At 53.4% G+C, this 19,504-nt stretch overlaps 7 protein-coding genes across 7 annotated transcripts; 6 read left to right on the top strand and 1 right to left on the bottom strand.

Moving 5' to 3' along the window:
* Positions 1-1,566: 1,566 nt before the first annotated feature.
* On the top strand, positions 1,567-4,448 carry BBA_04667 (chitin synthase 3a; the record flags this gene model as incomplete). The annotated part of the gene is made up of 3 exons (XM_008599764.1): positions 1,567-1,644; positions 1,709-4,261; positions 4,311-4,448. The coding sequence occupies 3 exons, from the start codon at positions 1,567-1,569 to the stop codon at positions 4,446-4,448; spliced, it is 2,769 nt and encodes a 922-aa protein (XP_008597986.1).
* Positions 4,449-5,218: 770 nt separating this feature from the next.
* Positions 5,219-6,048, top strand: BBA_04666 (ubiquitin-conjugating enzyme; the record flags this gene model as incomplete). Its single annotated transcript, XM_008599763.1, has 4 exons — positions 5,219-5,239; positions 5,339-5,426; positions 5,521-5,810; positions 5,896-6,048. The coding sequence occupies 4 exons, from the start codon at positions 5,219-5,221 to the stop codon at positions 6,046-6,048; spliced, it is 552 nt and encodes a 183-aa protein (XP_008597985.1).
* Positions 6,049-7,652: 1,604 nt separating this feature from the next.
* On the top strand, positions 7,653-9,121 carry BBA_04665 (Ketol-acid reductoisomerase; the record flags this gene model as incomplete). Its single annotated transcript, XM_008599762.1, has 5 exons — positions 7,653-7,860; positions 7,957-7,988; positions 8,046-8,324; positions 8,373-9,040; positions 9,094-9,121. The coding sequence occupies 5 exons, from the start codon at positions 7,653-7,655 to the stop codon at positions 9,119-9,121; spliced, it is 1,215 nt and encodes a 404-aa protein (XP_008597984.1).
* A 561-nt stretch (positions 9,122-9,682) lies between these two features.
* Positions 9,683-10,983, top strand: BBA_04664 (pyridoxal-phosphate dependent enzyme; the record flags this gene model as incomplete). The annotated part of the gene is made up of 2 exons (XM_008599761.1): positions 9,683-10,016; positions 10,175-10,983. The coding sequence occupies 2 exons, from the start codon at positions 9,683-9,685 to the stop codon at positions 10,981-10,983; spliced, it is 1,143 nt and encodes a 380-aa protein (XP_008597983.1).
* A 1,272-nt stretch (positions 10,984-12,255) lies between these two features.
* On the top strand, positions 12,256-14,112 carry BBA_04663 (capsular associated protein; the record flags this gene model as incomplete). The annotated part of the gene is made up of 1 exon (XM_008599760.1): positions 12,256-14,112. One exon carries the CDS (start codon positions 12,256-12,258, stop codon positions 14,110-14,112), a length of 1,857 nt encoding a protein of 618 aa, XP_008597982.1.
* Positions 14,113-15,023: 911 nt separating this feature from the next.
* BBA_04662 (SAM-dependent methyltransferase) lies at positions 15,024-17,499 on the bottom strand (the record flags this gene model as incomplete). Its single annotated transcript, XM_008599759.1, has 4 exons — positions 15,024-15,682; positions 15,764-16,033; positions 16,676-16,949; positions 17,044-17,499. 4 exons carry the CDS (start codon positions 17,497-17,499, stop codon positions 15,024-15,026), a joined length of 1,659 nt encoding a protein of 552 aa, XP_008597981.1.
* A 467-nt stretch (positions 17,500-17,966) lies between these two features.
* Positions 17,967-18,620, top strand: BBA_04661 (uncharacterized protein; the record flags this gene model as incomplete). Its single annotated transcript, XM_008599758.1, has 3 exons — positions 17,967-18,129; positions 18,185-18,462; positions 18,513-18,620. 3 exons carry the CDS (start codon positions 17,967-17,969, stop codon positions 18,618-18,620), a joined length of 549 nt encoding a protein of 182 aa, XP_008597980.1.
* Between the last annotated feature and the right edge of the window lie 884 nt (positions 18,621-19,504).

Raw genomic sequence — 19,504 nt, 5'->3', positions numbered from 1 at the left:
GTTCCCCTTTTGCTTACCGCGCCAGTCGACTTGCGATGAAAGTACCTGGCTGCTGTATTCTGTAGGTATGGTGACATGTGCTCGTATAAGGGGTTCGTAAATAATGACGGTGGCAGTGGCGTCAGTGATCGTCAAAGGGAATCATGATTTCTTTGGAGCAAAAAATAAAACAACGTATGAGATAGATGCTGATTTGTCGGGAGTAATATTTCAGGCTCATCTGCATTTGCCCCAACCCGCAGGGTCATGAATAGATATTCTGCAGCCTCGCTTCGCCTCTGCTACCTAAGGAGCCCCTATTTGTGGTGAGCTGTGGCTCAGCATTATCACACTGCTTCGGGCATCATAATAGAAGCGTTAGGAAAAGTGAGAAATACTAAAAATAAGAACCAGAAAGTCGAGACTTGTATAGAATAGGAAGAGGCTTTGCGGCTCTTGAACTTGTTGATACTGAATGGAATCTCTTGGTGGTCCCTACTTAGTGATACGGTGATACCTGGTACCAAGCTGGTTAAACGAGGAGGCATGACTCGATGTATTGAGAACCAATCAAGTTGTGACAAGACAAAAGGCATGACACTTTGATGAAGCCGAAAAAGACAATACCTTCTAACTATAGAAGTTTATAGATCTATAGTTCTTCTCTACGGATCAAGTTAGGAGCAACTGCCCATCATCGGTAAGCAAGACAGCGCAAGCAAACGGCCCCTTTTCAGCAAAGGACGCCAAAAACTCATTGTAGTGGGGCAAAGAGCTCCACAGTGGAAAAACGGCATAGTGGCTCAGCGGCACCCGAGATGCCAGTGCCAACTTTTGGCGTCTTTTCAGCGTCTTTCTAGCGTCTTGCAGCGTCTTGCAGCCTCGCTGTGGTTGCACCACCCACCGCTGATACGGTGACGTGGGTGATATCACCTGCTAACCGTCTCCGCCCACGCGCTAAAAACCACACCGCAGCCCGTCCCTCCCTTTCACTAGGTACCTTACCTTAGGTAGGTAGTCCATACTGGGGATACTTTATTCTTCACCAAAACGACACACAAACTTGCGTACCTACCTACTCTCGTTTGCCTGGGAAATATCTTCCGAAACATCAACCCTTGCTGCCCCAAAACGCGCCTCTATTTACCTTTCTTTGTGCATGTTGATCCCTTTTTCCTGTAGCACACTCTGCTTTCTTCTTTTAATCATCTCCTCCAGGTCCCCAGATACTGGTCGTCTGGTGTTTCTTCTCTTCTCCGTTTTACCTATTCTCCCAAATCAAACCTTGTTCTCACCTCCTTAACCGCCACAACAAACAGTCTTTGTTGTTCGGCACAGACTGGCGCCATACACCTAACCTGCCAGGCCTACCAGCTGCCAGCTGCCAGCTCCCGCGCCACAGCGCCCCCAAGGGAACAAAAATAAACGAGACATTTCACCCTCGTTTTTTTCACATCTACCTACATCGACGTGCAACTGCCTATTTGCCATCTTGCCCCTTACGACTATCATTCCTTGCGCCCCCACGACTGCTTCTTTATTCTAGCATAGCGTATCTGTTTGCTCCCAGGAGCGCCCCCTACCAACATGGCATACAACGGCCGAGGCCACGAATACGCTGGCGGTTCTGGCCACCAGCTCCATGATATGCCCCCGGGCGGCAATGTATGTTCACCCACCAGCTCTTCAACTCTCAGCAGCATCCTGACGGACCGCTCTTTCCCTCCAGTATCACTTGCCCCCCCAAGAGCACGAAGAAGAGGCTGGCCGCTACCTGCTCAACGAACAGCCCGGCTCCGGCTACGAGCACGATCGCCTCGGCGCTCCTCAGGCTCCCGACCGACCTGTGTCTACCTATAGCTTGACCGAATCCTACGCCCCCGGGGCTGGTCAAACCGTGCCCCAGCCGAACCAGCCCGGCAGCTATGACACCAGCCACGGCCACCTCGGCCAGGAAGGCCAGTTCGTCACAGAGCATGATTTTCCCTACGGCCGTCCGGCCTCGACCTTCGAAGATCCGGACGAGAGTTGGATGCAGCGTCAGCAACAGCCTGGCGGCTTCGGCTCTGGTAACGGCGGCGGTCTCAAGCGCTTCAACACCAGAAAAGTCAAACTTGTCCAGGGCTCTGTCCTTTCCATTGACTACCCTGTCCCTAGTGCCATCAAGAACGCTGTCGAGCCTCGCTACCGTGATGTCGAGGGTGGCAACGAGGAATTCATGAAGATGCGCTACACGGCTGCCACTTGCGACCCCAACGACTTTACCCTCAAAAACGGTTACGATTTGCGCCCTCGCATGTACAATCGCCACACCGAGCTACTCATTGCTATCACATACTACAACGAAGACAAGGTTCTGCTCTCCAGAACCCTTCATGGTGTCATGCAAAATATTCGCGACATTGTCAACCTGAAAAAGTCCACATTCTGGAATAAGGGTGGCCCTGCCTGGCAAAAAATCGTCGTCTGCCTCGTCTTTGACGGTATCGAAAAGGCTGACAAGAACACTCTCGATGTCCTGGCTACAGTCGGTATCTATCAAGATGGTGTCATCAAGAAGGATGTTGATGGCAAGGAAACTGTTGCTCACATTTTCGAGTACACCTCCCAGCTTTCCGTCACTCCTAACCAGCAGCTGATTCGGCCAACTGGCGACAACCCCCAGAATCTGCCCCCTGTGCAGTTCATTTTCTGCCTCAAGCAGAAGAATAGCAAGAAGATCAACTCTCACCGTTGGCTCTTCAACGCCTTTGGCCGCATTCTCAACCCCGAGGTTTGCATTCTGCTAGATGCTGGTACCAAGCCCAGTCCCCGCTCCCTGCTCGCCCTCTGGGAAGGATTTTACAACGACAAGGATCTTGGCGGTGCTTGCGGTGAGATTCACGCCATGTTAGGCAAGGGCGGCAAGAAGCTTTTCAACCCTCTCGTCGCCGTCCAGAATTTCGAATACAAGATTTCCAACATTCTCGACAAACCCCTGGAGAGCTCCTTTGGCTACGTCAGCGTTCTGCCCGGTGCCTTTTCGGCCTATCGCTTCCGTGCTATCATGGGCCGTCCTCTAGAGCAGTATTTCCACGGTGACCATACTCTGTCCAAGAGTTTGGGCAAGAAGGGTATCGACGGCATGAACATCTTCAAGAAGAACATGTTCTTGGCCGAAGACAGAATTCTCTGCTTCGAACTGGTCGCCAAGGCTGGCCAAAAATGGCATTTGTCCTACATCAAGGCCGCCAAGGGTGAGACTGATGTACCCGAAGGTGCTGCCGAGTTCATCTCTCAGCGTCGTCGCTGGCTCAACGGTTCCTTTGCCGCCACTCTCTACTCCCTCATGCACTTTGGCCGCATGTACAAGAGTGGCCACAACCTTGTCCGCATGATCTTTCTCCACATTCAGCTGCTGTACAACATCTTCAATCTCATCTTTACCTGGTTTTCTCTGGCTTCTTACTACCTCACCACCACTGTCATCATGGATCTCGTCGGCACGCCCGTAGTAGGCGGTCAAGGCGGTGCTGAGCATCACGGCTGGCCTTTTGGCGACACTGCAACGCCTCTTATCAACGCGCTCCTCAAGTACTTCTACCTGGCTTTCGTTATCCTACAGTTTATCCTGGCTCTTGGTAATCGTCCGAAGGGTTCCAAATTTACCTACATCGCGTCTTTCATGCTATTTGGTCTCATTCAGACGTATATCCTGGTGCTCTCTGGTTACCTGGTGGCTCGTGCCTTCAACACGCCCTTATCGGAACAAATCAAGCTTGACTCTGGTAAGGATTTTGTCAACAGTTTCTTTTCAGGAGAAGGAGCCGCGGGAGTCATTCTCATCGCCCTGATTACGATTTACGGTCTCTATTTCCTCGCGTCCTTCCTGTATCTGGACCCGTGGCACATGTTCCACTCGTTCCCGTACTATTTGGTTCTCATGTCCACCTATATCAACATTCTCATGATTTATGCCTTCAACAACTGGCACGATGTGTCCTGGGGTACCAAGGGCTCTGACAAGGCCGAGGCATTACCCTCTGCCAATGTCACCAAGGGCGAGAAGAATGAGATTGTCGTTGAGGAAATCGAAAAGGAGCAGGAAGACATTGACAGTCAGTTCGAGCAGACGGTGCGCCGTGCGCTGGCTCCCTTCAAGGAGGTGGAAGAGATTGAGGCCAAGGACGTGGAGGACTCGTACAAGTCTTTCCGTACTGGCCTAGTTGTGTGCTGGTTGTTCTCCAACATTATTCTCATCATTGTCATTACCAGCGACAACTTTAACAGCTTCGGAATAGGGGTAGGTTTCTTAGTTATCCCACCATTTTGCTCACTGCTGACTTTGACAGAAATCCTCATCTGTTCGCACAGCCAACTTTTTCAAGTTTCTTCTGTACGCTACTGCCGTCCTTTCGGTTGTTCGGTTCATGGGTTTCCTGTGGTTCCTCGGCAGGACTGGTATTATGTGCTGCTTTTCCCGAAGATAGTTGTCAAGTTTCTTGTATCATCTTTGTTATTGCCCATCTTGGTTTACATCATGTCTGGAAGGGGAGAAAAGCATTGGGCCCGATTGGAAAGAATAGCCTGGAGGCAGTATGCATGGCGAGGGCCGGAGTCGCTCCTCGTTCATTTGCCAGATTGAGGTTTCTCGTCAATACCTTGTGTTTATCACGAAATAGGTCTTAGATTGCTCTATTTAATATTCGGCGTAAAGACAGAATCGCTCCGCTGTAAATGCCATGCCGTCTCTGTTTTCTTTCGTAACTCACTGCTTAGATAACCAAAATCACCTCTGCGCACGTGCAAGTCTCGCAACAGCATATCTAATCATAAACGCTAACGATTGCCTAATCGGGTGGGCGGTGTCGCAAGCTGCCGCAAGCCTACCGTTGTGGCCCATGACGAGTGGCGGGGGAGGCGCCCGGCGGTTCCTAACCATCCCACCGCAATCGCCCGAGATTGCAACTTCTACACCACACCAACATTCTTGGCCTTTTTGTACGAAATTTGCAACTTTTCGCACGGAGAGGGAACTATATCGGGTGACAGGGTGACCTCGGCCTTTTCTTTGCGATCAAATTCCCGGACGAGTCGCGCGCCGAAACGAGAAGCACAACCCCGCGGAGAACAATTTTTCCCGTCGGAGCAGCAACGCGCGCGGTTGACACCCTTTGCGCCCCCCCCCGGAGCGACTCGCAAGGAATAACGAAACGCGTCCCACGTCGCTTCGGCTTGGAAGGCCTGACATACTGACAGAATGTTGAAAATATGGTCCATGGTATGTGATGACGGGGGCACGAGTGTCCGCCTATTCGCTCGCCCCAGGAGGCTGTTCCCTTGAGAGACTGATGACTGACAGAGTATTGCGGTAATGTAGAAAAAGGAGCAAAAGGATGCGGAGAACGCAGAGGGCCAGGCTGGCAAGAAGAAGAAGGTAACGGCGGCGCAGCTGCGCGTGCAGAAGGGTGCGTATCTAAACCAATCCTCCTGGCCCCAAACGGCACCGGAGCCAGAAAAGATATGCTATGAATAATTAATATGTTAACTGTTCACTTGCAGACCTCTCGGAGCTCTCTCTTGGACAGACCATGACGACTGAATTTCCCGATCCCGACGACATCCTCAACTTTATCCTGACGATTGACCCGGACGAGGGCATGTACCGCTCTGGGCGGTTCACCTTTACCTTTGCCATCAACCAGAGCTTTCCCCACGAGCCACCAAAAGTGTTGTGTCGAGAAAAGATTTTCCACCCCAATATTGATCTCGAGGGCAAGGTGTGTCTCAACATTCTGCGCGAGGACTGGAAGCCGGTCCTGAATTTGAATGCTATCATCGTCGGACTTCAGGTATGCCACCCCCACCCGTCGCTTCGGCAAGAACACCTCTTTTTTTTTTTTTTTTTTTTGAATGGAACACTAATGAAAGCGTCAGTTTTTGTTCCTCGAGCCCAACGCTTCGGATCCACTGAATAAGGAAGCCGCTGAGGACCTTCGTCACAATCGCGAGGGTTTTAAGCGCAACGTGCGCACGGCCATGGGAGGCGGCTCAGTCAAGGGCATTCAATATGACCGTGTGCTAAAATAAGTGCAGCGAAGGATGACAGACATGCCCAAGAAAATACCCGGGAGGGATACGAATAATGAATTGCGAAGCGATGGCAGAGCAACATTCTAAATGCTCATTTAAAAGGTTGACGGCGGAGGCAGAAAGGAATGCATATGTACATGGGAGGCGTCGCCGAAAATAGACAGATATATTATGTGACCGTTCCTTTTGCAACGCATCTATGGCTCGATGTGCAAGATGTGAGTATGAAACGCGCTCTAATTGAGTTTTGTTTCACTTCATTGCAATTGGATGCCAGCCTTTGGCGATGGAAACTATTTAGGCAAACACGGCTAGGTCAGAATGTGTCTTCGGCAAGTTCGTAGGCTTCGCGTCCGTATGCAAGCATGAACAGGGCTGTCACCCTGCTGCTTTGCCGCGGGAGCTCGATTGTGAAGCGGCTGGCATGGCTTCCGGTGCTCTGCCAATGCTTGGAGGATCTGTCGCGAGTCTATTACCGTTTGCGATTTCTTTGCGCGCAGAAAGCAGATAGCCTTCGCCGTCCACGAGTATCCGGCCGATTCGAAGCGGACGCATGTCGCAACCCAGCCGAGCGCAGGTATCGTCCGTCTCGTCCCCTTGCGAGGCTCAGCTTAATGCTCGTCGCGGGCCGCACTTCTAGCTTGCCACCCGGCGATTGCGAGCCATTGACACGTGCAGCGACTCAACTATTTACGAGGGGCCCCCCTTTTCTAAGGATGTTGCTCGATTAATGAAGCTTCTACGGCAGCGGCCGCCCCGCCGCGAGCAAGCGACAACGGCGCATTTCCTCCCCCGGTGCCCCCGGTACCGCTCCAAAGGCCCGAACAGAGTCACAAGAAAATGGGGACGGGTCGGAGGTCCGCTATCGCAAGGCCCCCTGCAGACTGGCCTCTGCCTCCCCGCTTATTTTTTTGGTAGCAGTGGCCAGTGTCCAGTGGGAAGCTGGGAAATGCTAAGCCATTGAGAGAGAGAGAAAATGAACAGAAGCTGAAATAGCAGTGCCTGTGCGGAGTAGAAAGAAAGTCATGATTGCTGAATTTTGTCGGGTAGAATGATTGATGTTTCTGTGTGCATCTGTATTGCAATGGCCCGTTTGTGAGCATCAGTGTGGGCAGATTCCCCCGCTGATTTTCAGATTTCACATGTGGGCGAGAGAGTGGTGCTTGTTGGAGGCTTTTCAGCGCCGAGTTCCTTGAGAGGCTCCAGGTGGACCGAGCAGCAAGAAGCCTGCTGGACCCCTGCAGAATGCATGAATGGCTAGTTTTTACAGGGACAAATTCATTGAAATTTATTTACAGTTGGCATTTGGTGCGCTGTGTGTTCCCCCGATCTCGGTCCCTTCGCTGCCCCAGCAATGGCCAAGTAGCTCCAACCAAGGTCATCCATAGCCAAACCGCAGCCCCCCCAATTCCGGCCTACCACCGATCCTAGTTGATTTTATCTTGGTACTCAAAACTCAATCCGTCCGCTTCTTCGGTTTTTCCCTCTTTCCTCCTCCATCACCAATTCACACCCATCAAGCCTCATACCAATTGAGCTTGCCTCTCCTCTCCGCTCCCCTCTCTATTGCTCTCATCTTATCCTCACACACACCCTCCACTATGGCTTCGAGAGCTTTCTCCAAGGCCCTGCGCGGCCCCCTCGCCCGCCAGCTGGCCGCTCCCGTCCAGCAGCGCGCCGCCTACTCCGTCGCCCGCAGCGCTCTTCGTGCCGCCGCCACCGCTCCGCGCGCCGTTGCCGGCGTCCAGCAGCAGCAGATTCGTGGCATGAAGACCATTGACTTTGCCGGCCACCCCGAGGATGTCTACGGTGCGTAATTTTGAGCCATGGCTGATCAGCCCAGCAAACGGCGCAACGGCCAGCTTGTCGACGTGAGCGACATTGACTAACGCTGGTGAAATACAGAGCGCGCCGACTGGCCTCAGGAGAAGCTTCTTGTACGTGTTTTCTGCCGCTTCAATTGGCCATTGTGAGCATCTGCTAACAAACCACAGGAGTACTTCAAGAACGACACCCTCGCTCTCATCGGCTACGGCTCTCAGGGCCACGGTCAGGGTCTTAACCTCCGCGACAACGGCCTCAACGTCATCGTCGGTGTCCGCAAGAACGGTCAGTCCTGGAAGGACGCCGTCCAGGATGGCTGGGTCCCCGGCAAGAACCTCTTTGAGGTTGACGAGGCCATTGGCAAGGGTACCATCATCATGAACCTCCTCTCTGATGCCGCCCAGTCCGAGACTTGGCCCGCCATCAAGCCCCAGCTTACCAAGGGCAAGGTACGTTTTTCAAGACCGGTTGCAATCAAGCCCAGCTAATAAATGCAGACTCTCTACTTCTCCCACGGCTTCTCCCCCGTCTTCAAGAACAAGACCAAGGTCGACGTCCCCAAGGACATTGACGTCATCCTCTGCGCCCCCAAGGGATCTGGCCGCACCGTCCGCTCTCTCTTCCGTGAGGGTCGTGGCATCAACTCCTCCTTTGCCGTCTACCAGGATGTCACCGGCAAAGCCGAGGAAAAGGCCATTGCTATGGGTGTCGCCATTGGCTCCGGCTACCTCTACAAGACTACCTTTGAGAAGGAGGTCTACTCCGACCTCTACGGTGAGCGCGGCTGCCTCATGGGCGGTATCCACGGCATGTTCCTCGCCCAGTACGAGGTTCTCCGCGAACGCGGCCACAGCCCCTCCGAGGCTTTCAACGAGACCGTCGAGGAGGCCACTCAGTCCCTGTACCCCCTGATTGGTGCCAATGGCATGGACTGGATGTTCGAGGCCTGCTCCACCACCGCCCGCCGCGGCGCCATTGACTGGACCCCCAAGTTCAAGGACGCCCTCAAGCCCGTCTTCAACAGCCTTTACGACTCTGTCCACGACGGTACCGAGACTCAGCGCTCTCTCGACTACAACAGCCAGAAGGATTACCGCCAGAAGTACGAGGCTGAGATGGAGGAGATTCGCAACCTCGAGATCTGGAGAGCCGGCAGAGCTGTCCGGTAAGTTCCCAACATGTTGCTCGAGTTTGAATCTGAACTAATTCCGATTGTAGCGCCCTCCGCCCCGAAAACCAAAAATAAGCGATCCCCGATGGCGTGTGAATAAGAGATGTTTTTTTCCCATGTACGCGACATAAAAAAAACGGCGGACTCTTTACTGAGTCGTGCCGTGGAGTTTTGATACTTGAGTAGCTGTAATATCAATGGACGGCTTTTGTTGCAGATTTCTCCCCCGATGTTGGTGAATTGGTTCGTGGTTGGGCGGATTGAAAGGCTGGGTCATGCCGGACTTCCAGACTAATCCACCAGTAGACGCGGCACATCTTAAACATGCCTCGGTAGGTCGGTAAACCGCTGCCAACTAATTGCAAAATGGCTTTGTTGTCTAGCAACGCTCTCACAAGCCCAAGCTGGCAAGGCTGACGAAGACGATTCCTTGTGCTTCTTTTGACACTTTGCGCGCGCCCTTTTCACTATCTCGGTGGGGTTACTACTCTGTACTCATTCAGTCTAACGACACAGAAATGGTGGGGGTATCCGTCTATACAGATAATTACAATTAGCCTTGGTCTCCCATCTTGACATTGTCGCGTCCCTTACCAAGTCATTCTTTTGGTTTCAAACTTATCCATTCAAACCACCATGGCCGACCTTTCCACCACGGCCCCGCTGAACCGCGCCTCCGTCCAGGCCGCCCACGCCCTCATCGTTCCGCACATCCACCGAACCCCCGTCGTCACCTCGCAGACACTCACGACCCTGGCCTCGACGCCCCGGGCCGACCTCGCCTCTACGCGCTTCGCCGGCCGCACGCCCGCCAAGCCTACTCTGCGTCTGTGGTTCAAATGCGAGAACCTGCAGCGCATGGGCGCCTTTAAAGCCCGCGGCGCGTTCCACGCTCTGGGCAAGCTGCTACAAGAGCCGGGCTGGGTCGAGGGCGGCGGCAAGCAACGTGGTGTCGCCACGCATTCCTCCGGTACGTTTTTTTTTTGGGCCTCGCTTCGCTCGAGATTGGGCTAGAGGGTTACTGCTCTCCTCGCTGGCGCTCGAAGAGGAAGTTGTATGGAGTAGTAGTAGTTGTAGTAGTAGAAGAAGAAGAACAAGCAAAGAATGCTGACACAGTGAACCGTGTAGGGAATCATGCGCAGGCGCTCGCGCTCGCGGCCAAGGAGCACGGCATCCCCGCGCACATCATCATGCCATCCATTTCCGCACCCGCCAAGATTGCCGCCGCGCGGGGCTACGGCGCGCACATTGTCTTTAGCGGGAGCACCTCGTCGGAGCGGCAAGCCGTCGCCGACCAAGTCGTCGCCTCCACCGGCGCGCGCTTCGTTCCGCCCTACGACCACCCCGATATCATGCTCGGCCAGGGCACACTGGGTCTCGAGCTTCAAGCCCAAGCCTCTGAAATCATGACCTCTCCCAACCGTCCCTACGCCGGCAGCAAGACTGGCCTCGACGCCATCATGACGCCCTGTGGCGGCGGCGGCATGCTCTCGGGCGTGGCACTCTCGTGTGAAGCCACGGGCATCCGCGTCTTTGGCGCCGAGCCCTCGTATCAGGGCGCCGACGACGCCAAGCGCGGCTTCGAGAGCGGCGCGCGCATCGAAGCCGTCTCGTCGCTGACAGTCGCCGACGGCCTGCGCACGCCGCTCGGTGCGCACCCGTGGGACGTGGTGTACACGCGCGGCCTGGTCGACGGCATGTACAGCGTCAGCGAGGACGAGATTGTCGCGGCGATGCGGCTCGTGTTTGAGCGCATGAAGATGGTGGTGGAGCCGAGCGCGTGCGTGCCGCTGGCGGTGGCGCTGTTTGATGAGGAGTTTCGCGCCATGGTGGAGAGGGAGGCGGGCGAGGAGGGCTGGGATCTGGGCATCGTGCTGAGCGGAGGCAACGTGGGCGCGGATACGCTGGGGAAGCTGTTTGGCGTGCGCGAGGACTGAACGGGCGATGGTGGGATGGGAAGTGGTTGGGGAGAAGGGGGGAATGGGACGTTGAAAGCCTGAATGGACGGCTGAGTGCTCACGGCTTTTTGCCTTTTTTCTTTTTCCGAGGAGAAATGCACTGAAATGTGGTAGAGAGTTTCCCTTTTTATACAGTACTCCCGAACGAATAGATAGATGGCATAGTTAGTTGATCATATGTGATGAGTTATCGTCGTGTGCCCGCCTTTCTCGCTTGCAAGGTTTCAACCGCCGCCATCGCTAGGTAGTTGAATCAGGGATGTGTTTGGCATTTGGTCATCAACTGTGTGTGATGAGTATTCGAATACCAGACGTCAGCACTCTCGGCGAGGGGGAAAAAGCTAGCCGGCCGGCTATGTCCAAGCAGACTGTGTGGTGTTGATGCGCGCATAGGGCTGATCCATCAGCGAAAAGGACGGCGAGACATGGCTAGCTTGGCAAATAACGGACAAGAACAGACTTGTGCTACAGACATTGTTACCGGCAGTGGCTCTGTGAGCGTGAGTAGCTCAAGAACCTTGGATCATACCTAGAATGCAGCATCAAGATGGATGGCTTTCTTGGTTTGCCCTTGTTTGGTAGCCAAGGTGAAATCTGCACGGGGTGGGCGAAGCAGAGCCTTCCCCGAGAGCCTCACCTATTGATTGCGCCAAGTGTTTGCTGTGGGCTATTGGCTCCAGAATCAGAATCGAGAGTGGATGCCTAGAGAAGGAATCTGAATTCATGAGTATAGAGAATGCGAGCAAATTAACCTAATTCTAGGCAGAAAGAACAAGACAAAAAAAAAAAGGTGTGATGCATCTCTTGAGAACTTGTGTTGGTTGAGCTGGGGTGATGCGAACCAATTGCTGCAGAAGTACCTAGGTAGCCAGCCCTGCCAACGGCGCCCGGATTAACCAGCACGATTTTGATTAAATAAATACCCAGAATACCCAGAATACCCAAGCGAGCCCCGGTAAGGAATTCTCTTGCCCGCCAGTTGTTTTTAGTGCAACGTCTGCGCGTTAGTTGTTGGCGGACCGAATCTGCCTGCCCATCGCTTACCGTAAGTCGTGGAACACCGACTTACGCCCGCACGCCCGCTGAGCACAAAGGTGATATCGTACAAACAGATGCATGCCTATACCAGAGCTTATGTAATTCCGTATATCCATCTCATCTATTGACAATGCGGGTAATTCTATATTTGCACAGTTTTCTCTACCTGTTACCAATCACCAACACGAATGGCCACTGTACATTCACACAACCATGCGCAGTCTGCTTGGCATGACTTCGACACCTTTGCCAGGCCGTAGACGCGTCATCCCGTTACTTCTTTTGCTGATATCCGCGAGTATCTTCCTCTACTCATGGGATGTTGCTCGTGTTCCGCCATATCCTGGCCTGACCAAGCTCCCCGCCCACATCGCACGAGACGAACACCCCATCACACAACTGATTTCGAATGCCACTGCCCATTTCGAAAATATACTGAGCGAACGGTCCTATACACTACATGATGCTGCGGAGCGATACCGACAACGGCGTGGCCGCCATCCGCCACCTGGGTTCGACGCATGGTTCAGACAAGCCATGAAAGATGAAGCCATCATCGTAGAAAGCTTCTTCGATAGGATACACCACGACATAAATCCACTATGGGCGCTTAATCCTCGAAAAATGCGCGTTCAGGCTGCCACACAGCCCCAAGTCATCAGAGTTCGAAACAAAAAGGTCGCCATGATTACTGACGACTTGAAGCGACAGCCATGGATTCAACACTGGACCGCCCTCGTCAAACAGATGATGCCCAACCTGCCAGATCTAGATATGGCTGTCAACGTTATGGACGAGAGTCGCATTTTGACGCCCTGGGAAATCATTAGCAATTATACCAAGCTCGAACAGGAGCGTCGCGAGCTCATCACACCAGACCTCGCAATTACCGAATACAGCGGCTTGCACGACATTGACAGCCAGAAGCTGCAAAGTTTTGACCCCGAATGGATAAAGGATAAAGCACCTCAGTACTGGAATTATTTTCGCGAGACCTGCCCAACTAACAGCCCCGCCAGAAACGTCAGCGCTCTCGAGTCCTTTAACGTGCCTATCGAGTACCCGACGAGCGAGCAGATGCCGTACGCATACCGCGGCTTCATACACAACTTTACCCAGGCCCGCGATCCGTGTCTGCAGCCGCACATGCGCAGTCTTCACGGCACATTCGTCGAAAGCATTAGCATGTCCACCACCAAGACGCTATTCCCGCTGTTTGCCGGCTCCAAGCTGCCCACTAACAATGAGCTGTTGATCCCCGGCGCCATGTACCTCTCGTCGCGCGCCTTTTACAACGGCGGCCGGAGCAGCGGCGGCAAGTGGTCCGCCAAGAAGGACGCCCTCATCTGGCGCGGCACCGCCTCGGGCGGCCGCAACAAGGCCGACAACTGGTGGCATTTCCACCGCCATCGGTGGGTGCAGATGATGAACGGCACCACCGTGTCGCGGGTCGAGGCCGGCGATGCCGCCGGCGCTCCGACCTTTGAATTGCTCTCGGCCCAAAATTACAGTCTGCCTCTCCCCATGCACGGAAAAATCGGTGCGTGGTTGTCAGGCTTTTCCGACGTGTCCTTTGTCCACCTCGAGTGCTTCCCCGAGCCCCCCAAGAAGCCCAAGAAACTACAGGGCACGTGTTCGTATACGGGAAAGCACATGGCCAAGGGCAAGCCGATGCCTATGAAGGAGCAGTACCGCTACAAGTACTTGCCGGACATTGACGGTAATTCCTTTAGTGGCCGCTGGCGCGCCTTTCTCAAGTCGACGAGCATGCCGCTCAAGGCCACCATCTACGCCGAGTGGCACGACGACCGCATGACTCCCTGGGTGCACTTTGTTCCGTTTGACATGTCGTACAAGGACATCTACGCCATTATGCAGTACTTTCTCGACGGTCGTGACGCCCAGGCAGAAGTCATTGCAACGGAGAGCAGTAATTGGGCCAATGCCGTGTACAGAGATGAGGATATGAAGCTCTACGTCTGGAGACTGCTGCTTGAATATGCGCGCGTGGTTGACGACAACCGTCAGCGGCTTGCATTCGTGGACGATTTACGAGGACCGGAGCAATGAAAGGGATATGTGGGAGCCGCTATCCCACGATGCAGATATTGTATTAGTAGCAAATAGACTCATGGACGCAAAATGAGGTCTCACACTTGGATAGTGATTATTTACTGACCTCTTCTATATAGAAGATACTCTAGAGCTTTCATGGGAAGCTGGCCCGGAAAGGACCAATACACGGAGCTCCCTGTCGGCCATGACGGGGCCGAAAGCTACGTTCTCCCGAAACCGCATTCGCCGTTGGAGCTGGTTCCCGAGGCCGCGACGCCGATAGAGGAGCTGTGCGTGCGTAATCAGGCGCCTTTGGAAGGCAATCAAGACCCGTTTATTTGTTCCTCGTTCGCTGTCTCGTCGCATATGCTGTCTTGTCGCATATGCTGTCTCGTCGTACATGCTGTCTTGTCGTACATGCTGTCTTGTACATGCTGTCTTGTCGTAGAGGCTGTCTTGTCGCACACGCTGTCTTGTCGCACACATACATATAGATTTGTGGTTACTACAGGCTGCAGAAATGTTCCGGTCAAATGTCTCAAAGTACTGGTACATGATAGCCTACCACTCGGTGGACAAAAAACATTCTAATCGTGGGCGAAAATCAGTGTAGACCCGCCATATTTTTTGCCCACCCCTTGCCTACCACGGCACCTCCGTGCTACATCCGTGCCGTCAATACGTTTCTGCGCACTTCAGATCGACCTGTGCTTCGACTAACCTCGACACGGATCAATATTCAATCACATCTGATTACTCAAGTCTCATTTTCATGCATGAAGCAATGACAAATGTGCGTCAGTGGGGAGAAGCCTGTCTGTCTTGGATTCGCAATCAAAGAGTACAATCGCGAGCTCGGTCGACTTGTGATGATTCATTGTGCAAAGCAGCTAAAAACAGGGCTAGAACAAATTTGTGTCACTCCATCAAACGAATTTAGCAACCCAGACGTCCATGGTCTTGACACCTTTCTGACCCCCTTCAATACCCCTCAAGCTCGCCTCACACGCATCACGTAGCGCTAAAACCACTGCACGTTCTCGGCCATCCTTCACTTGCTCTTCTACTTCCTCTTCAAACGAGGAATCAAGACAAGCGGACACCTCCCATTGGCCGTCCAACATGTCTTCTGGAGCTTGCACGCGGGTTTCGCTCTCCAGCTTCCACCCGGCAGCCACGGCCAGCTCGGTAAGCCGCTTTGGCCCTAGCACTGTCCGGACGTTGGAGTCGCTATCCTTGGGCTTACGGCACTCCAGGGACGCCTGGGTGAGCGCAGCTAAAACGTGAGGTTGGGCAGAGGGGTGCGCCGCTTCTAGGGACCACTCAGCAAGGAGGAGGCTCTTGCTGTGCTGCTTGATAGCAGAAAAGGTGGAAAGAATGAGCGACGGGGAGGAGAAGTACCAGAGGCTATGTGCAAGCACTGTTGCGTCGAAGGATTTGCTTTCGTCACCAGGCGGAGAGGTGCTAGAAGAGGGCTGGAGAGAAGAGAGGTAGTCCAATGGGGGTTGCTGGACCCAAGTAATTCGGCTACCCAACGGGCCTTGTGAGATGTGACCCTGTGCTTGACCAAGAGTATATGGAGCACCTTCAGTAAAGATTAGCAGACTTTTGTCCATTCATACCATCAGGAGGGGCAATAGAGCTGGAGAAGCGAGAGAGCACTGACCATAATCGAGATCTGCCGGATCTACCGCTACCACTTTCCCCCGCTCGCCCACAGCATCGGCAAGGACAGTTGTGCAGTCCCCCTGGCCGCAGCCTAGTTCCAGCACCTTGGCATCAGCGGCAATGTTCCAGTGCTGCAGGAGCGCGAGGCGGTGAATAGTCTGGGAGTGCTGGATGCCAAAGTGGGCGGGATCGTGTAGGGAGAGGCGGGCGAGAGTGCCGGCGTCGGGCTGAGTGGACATGCTGAAATCGAGGCGTACTGTGTACGAGACTACTGAATGAGAGGGATTTGACCAGATTCGTGACAGAAGGTTGGGGAAAAGGGGCATAGATGACCTTTTAATAATGTGGCTAAGAGGTAGCTATGGAAGGAACACAGAGGGCAAACAAAGAAACCGTTAAGCCGAGTGGACGCGCACAAAGAAAACGGCCCACAAAAGGATCGAAATAAGAGTCATTCTTGCTACGCGGGAGAGGGCAGGAGGGGTGCTTTCTGACATTGCACCTGACAGCTTCTTCCGTTTGCAATGTCTCCTTGCTGTTTAGTAAGGCTATCAAGGCACTCACATACCGATAGAATAATTTTATATTGACTCGTACACGTATTAGATATCCTAATAGCCTTGCTAGACAGCAAGGAGACATTCTTACGTGACAGCGTACGGATATTTCAGCCGTTGTTAAAAAATTTCCCTGCGCGGCCGACCTAATAATACTGGTAACTGCTCCGTGGCAGCCTAACTAACCACTGAACCCACTTACCCCGCTCATGCCCTCCTTCTCACCAACTCGAAGCCAAAGATCGGCGCCATATCAATCTGCATAAAACTAGCATGACACCCCACGCGTTGGCACTTCAACTCCACCACCAGACCTTTCTCCCCGGTGGGACAGGCGAACTCTCGTGTTGTACTGTTGGGTGTGCGTGTGAGGTCAAGCACGCCCAGCAACTCTCCGCGCACGGGAAGGGTCGAATATGACAAGGTGTCATAATCGACCTCGTCCATACTGGAAGAGGCTGTGGCTGACGGTGCGATGAGCTGCCAGACTTCAATTTCCGTTACGTCACCCTTGGTTATGAGGTCCCGGGCACGCGCAGAGAGCTCCGGAGGCGGCCGCCAGGAGACTGCACAGGCGTTGACGCCAGTAGAGGGGGCGGGCGCGGGGAACCTCATGATGGTGGAGTCCTTTGGCCACGTCAGCAGCTGCAGAAAAAGCAATAATACCATACTGGTACATGGGGAATTGGGGGATGGCAATGAATGATCAGCCAACACAAACCTCGACAGTAATATAGACCTGCACGCCCTGGCCCCACACGGATTTCTTCAGTTTGCGGCTCACCCGTGCAATTCGATCCGGCCAGGCGTGGTGATAGACCTGGGGTGGGGGGAGAAAATCTGCAAGTCTATCCAGACCCAGTCTAGCGTCGCCGTATGGGAGCTCCTCCAGTTCAGAGTCAGAGAAGGGGTGGGCTTGGTACTTTGAGAGTGTAATAGGAAGGAGAGCAATGTTGACAGTCGATAGCAGCGCTAGGGCCAAGGAGAAGTAGAGAATGAGCTTGGGCAGCGGGGAGGGCTGAGCGGGCATGTTGTCCGAAGCTTCCAGCAAAGGCACCGAGTGGTCGTCCTCGGAGGAGAGCCGCTTCTCACTAGCTGCGCCGAAACCCTCGCCCTCGTCGCGTACCGAAAGAGGCTCATACTGGGAAGAGCTGGGCTTTGCTTTGGAGGAGAACATGGTGAGGAATGGTCAACGGGTACGGAGCAGGGAAGAACGAGCGGAGAGGAGGATGAAGGGCAAAGGCAAGTAGCGATATGTGTATTTCTGAGCTGGCCTTGTTCAGCGGCATGGCAACGTCACCTTTTTTCGTTCAATCCGGTTGTTTGTACAGCCACCCTACCAGTACGCTCTTTTATCTTTGAGCCAAGCTGAGACTGAACATAAGACGGATATTCTCAGCCGATCGGCACGGCAAATGCAACCCCTTCCAAGCGTCTGGTCACCGCGCATGCTTCGGTCGATGCTGTACCAACTGATACGACCCAGTTCTGCGACCCAGACAGTGTGGGGTGTAGTACTCCGTACTGACATCTCCATCTGGTTTGGTAGGGACGGCCCTGGGGTAAAGTCTGACCGGATTAGCATACCAAGTACTTCATCTTGCCCTCGCTCTGTTCAGTGACTGCACTTGCCAACGGTCAACCATGCGCTCAATTCTCGCCGCAATCACACTTCTGCTCGCCGTCCGAATCGGCGCCAGTCTCACATCCGGAGCGCACGCCGGCTTTCACGTACAATTTCCATGGATGACTCGCGGTCCAAACCCAAAGATCCGACCTGGGTTAGATCAATATAACCCATTCTGCGGTATGTCCCTCCCCATCTCCGGTCTCTAGCAGTAGCGTAGGCTGACATGGAAAAGGCGAAATTGTGCACAACCCTCAACGGTACTCCCGCCGCTCCCGCAGTTTCCTCTCGTTTTCTGGCCATCCCGGCGACCTTGTGACGGCACTTTATACCCGGCATAGAGTGCCGAGGAAGAGAAGTGACTTCCCCTACATTATTCTACAGAATGTGCCCATCCAGCCTTCGGGTCAGCTGTGCGTGAACGTCACAATACCATTTCGGACCAAGGCCGACGAGATCGGGGTCATGTACTTTGAGGCCAGGGATCCCGAGACGGGTAACGTGCAACACTATGTCAGTTGCCCCTGGTTGTAATACAAGAGTGAATGCTGACGCAAATATAGTGCTCCGACGTCAAGATGGCTGATGAAGAGGCCCTTCCGGAGGAGCATCCAGCTATGTGTGCGGCTAACAACGAAACACTCATCCCGATGCCGGACGAGTACCTGTAGATGTAGGCTGGAGAGCCGTCATGTCCTTCTATCAACAAGTGCCGCTTGCTTCTGAATGTGTAATTTTCAGGTCCTCTCTTCTCTGATCAATTACTATTGTCATCAAGCAGATGTCAGCTCTATTACTGTTGTATCCGCTTCTATCAAATAACAGAGTACGCATATGATTGCTACAGCTATCAATCGCGTGTGTAAAGCAATCATTCACTGTACCTAAATAGATTGTAAGCCCAACGTATGAAGCTGACCTAGCTAGATGGCAAGCTAATGTTCAGGTACAAGCTCGGTCTATACTAATGTATTTTTACTATACCACTAGCCATGGAGAGGCTAGCGAGATGGCATCAAACAAATGTATTGCAGAAGAACCCGCATTGCTTACAAAGAGCATCAAGACCGCAATGGAGTCTTAAGCTCTAGCACGCCCATACAAGGTATAGAGAGGCTGAGTAGTCATATATGTCTCATACGTGCAGCATGATGCTTGAGATACTGATTCAATTTCCCTATTTAGGCATATTCGTACTACTGTGTTTCCAACGTGACGACATACCGTACGCTCAAAAGACGGCGCAATGTTTAGCGAGTTGTGGCGCTCATCTATAGAACATAGGATACACGCCTTCAGTGCTCCTTCCATGCGATACACTCAGTCTTCCTCAGCCGAGGAGTCTGTGCATGGAAAGGAAATTGCTTTCATTCCTCGTCTTCGTCCAGCCAGTAGCGGTGACGCTTCTCAAGTGCGGCGCCTTCGTCCTCATCCAGGCCATAGCGGTGACGCTTCTCAAGTGAGGCGTCCTCGTCATCATCTAGGCGGTAGCGGTGACGTTGTTCATTTGCGTCGTTCTCGTCATCATCTAGAAAGTAACGGTGACGCTTCTCGA

Source organism: Beauveria bassiana (assembly GCF_000280675.1).
Source record: "Beauveria bassiana ARSEF 2860 unplaced genomic scaffold BBA_S00011, whole genome shotgun sequence".
NCBI lineage: Eukaryota > Fungi > Ascomycota > Sordariomycetes > Hypocreales > Cordycipitaceae > Beauveria > Beauveria bassiana.
Note: the sequence above shows the minus strand (reverse complement) of the source record. Positions and strands in the feature narration are given on the sequence as shown.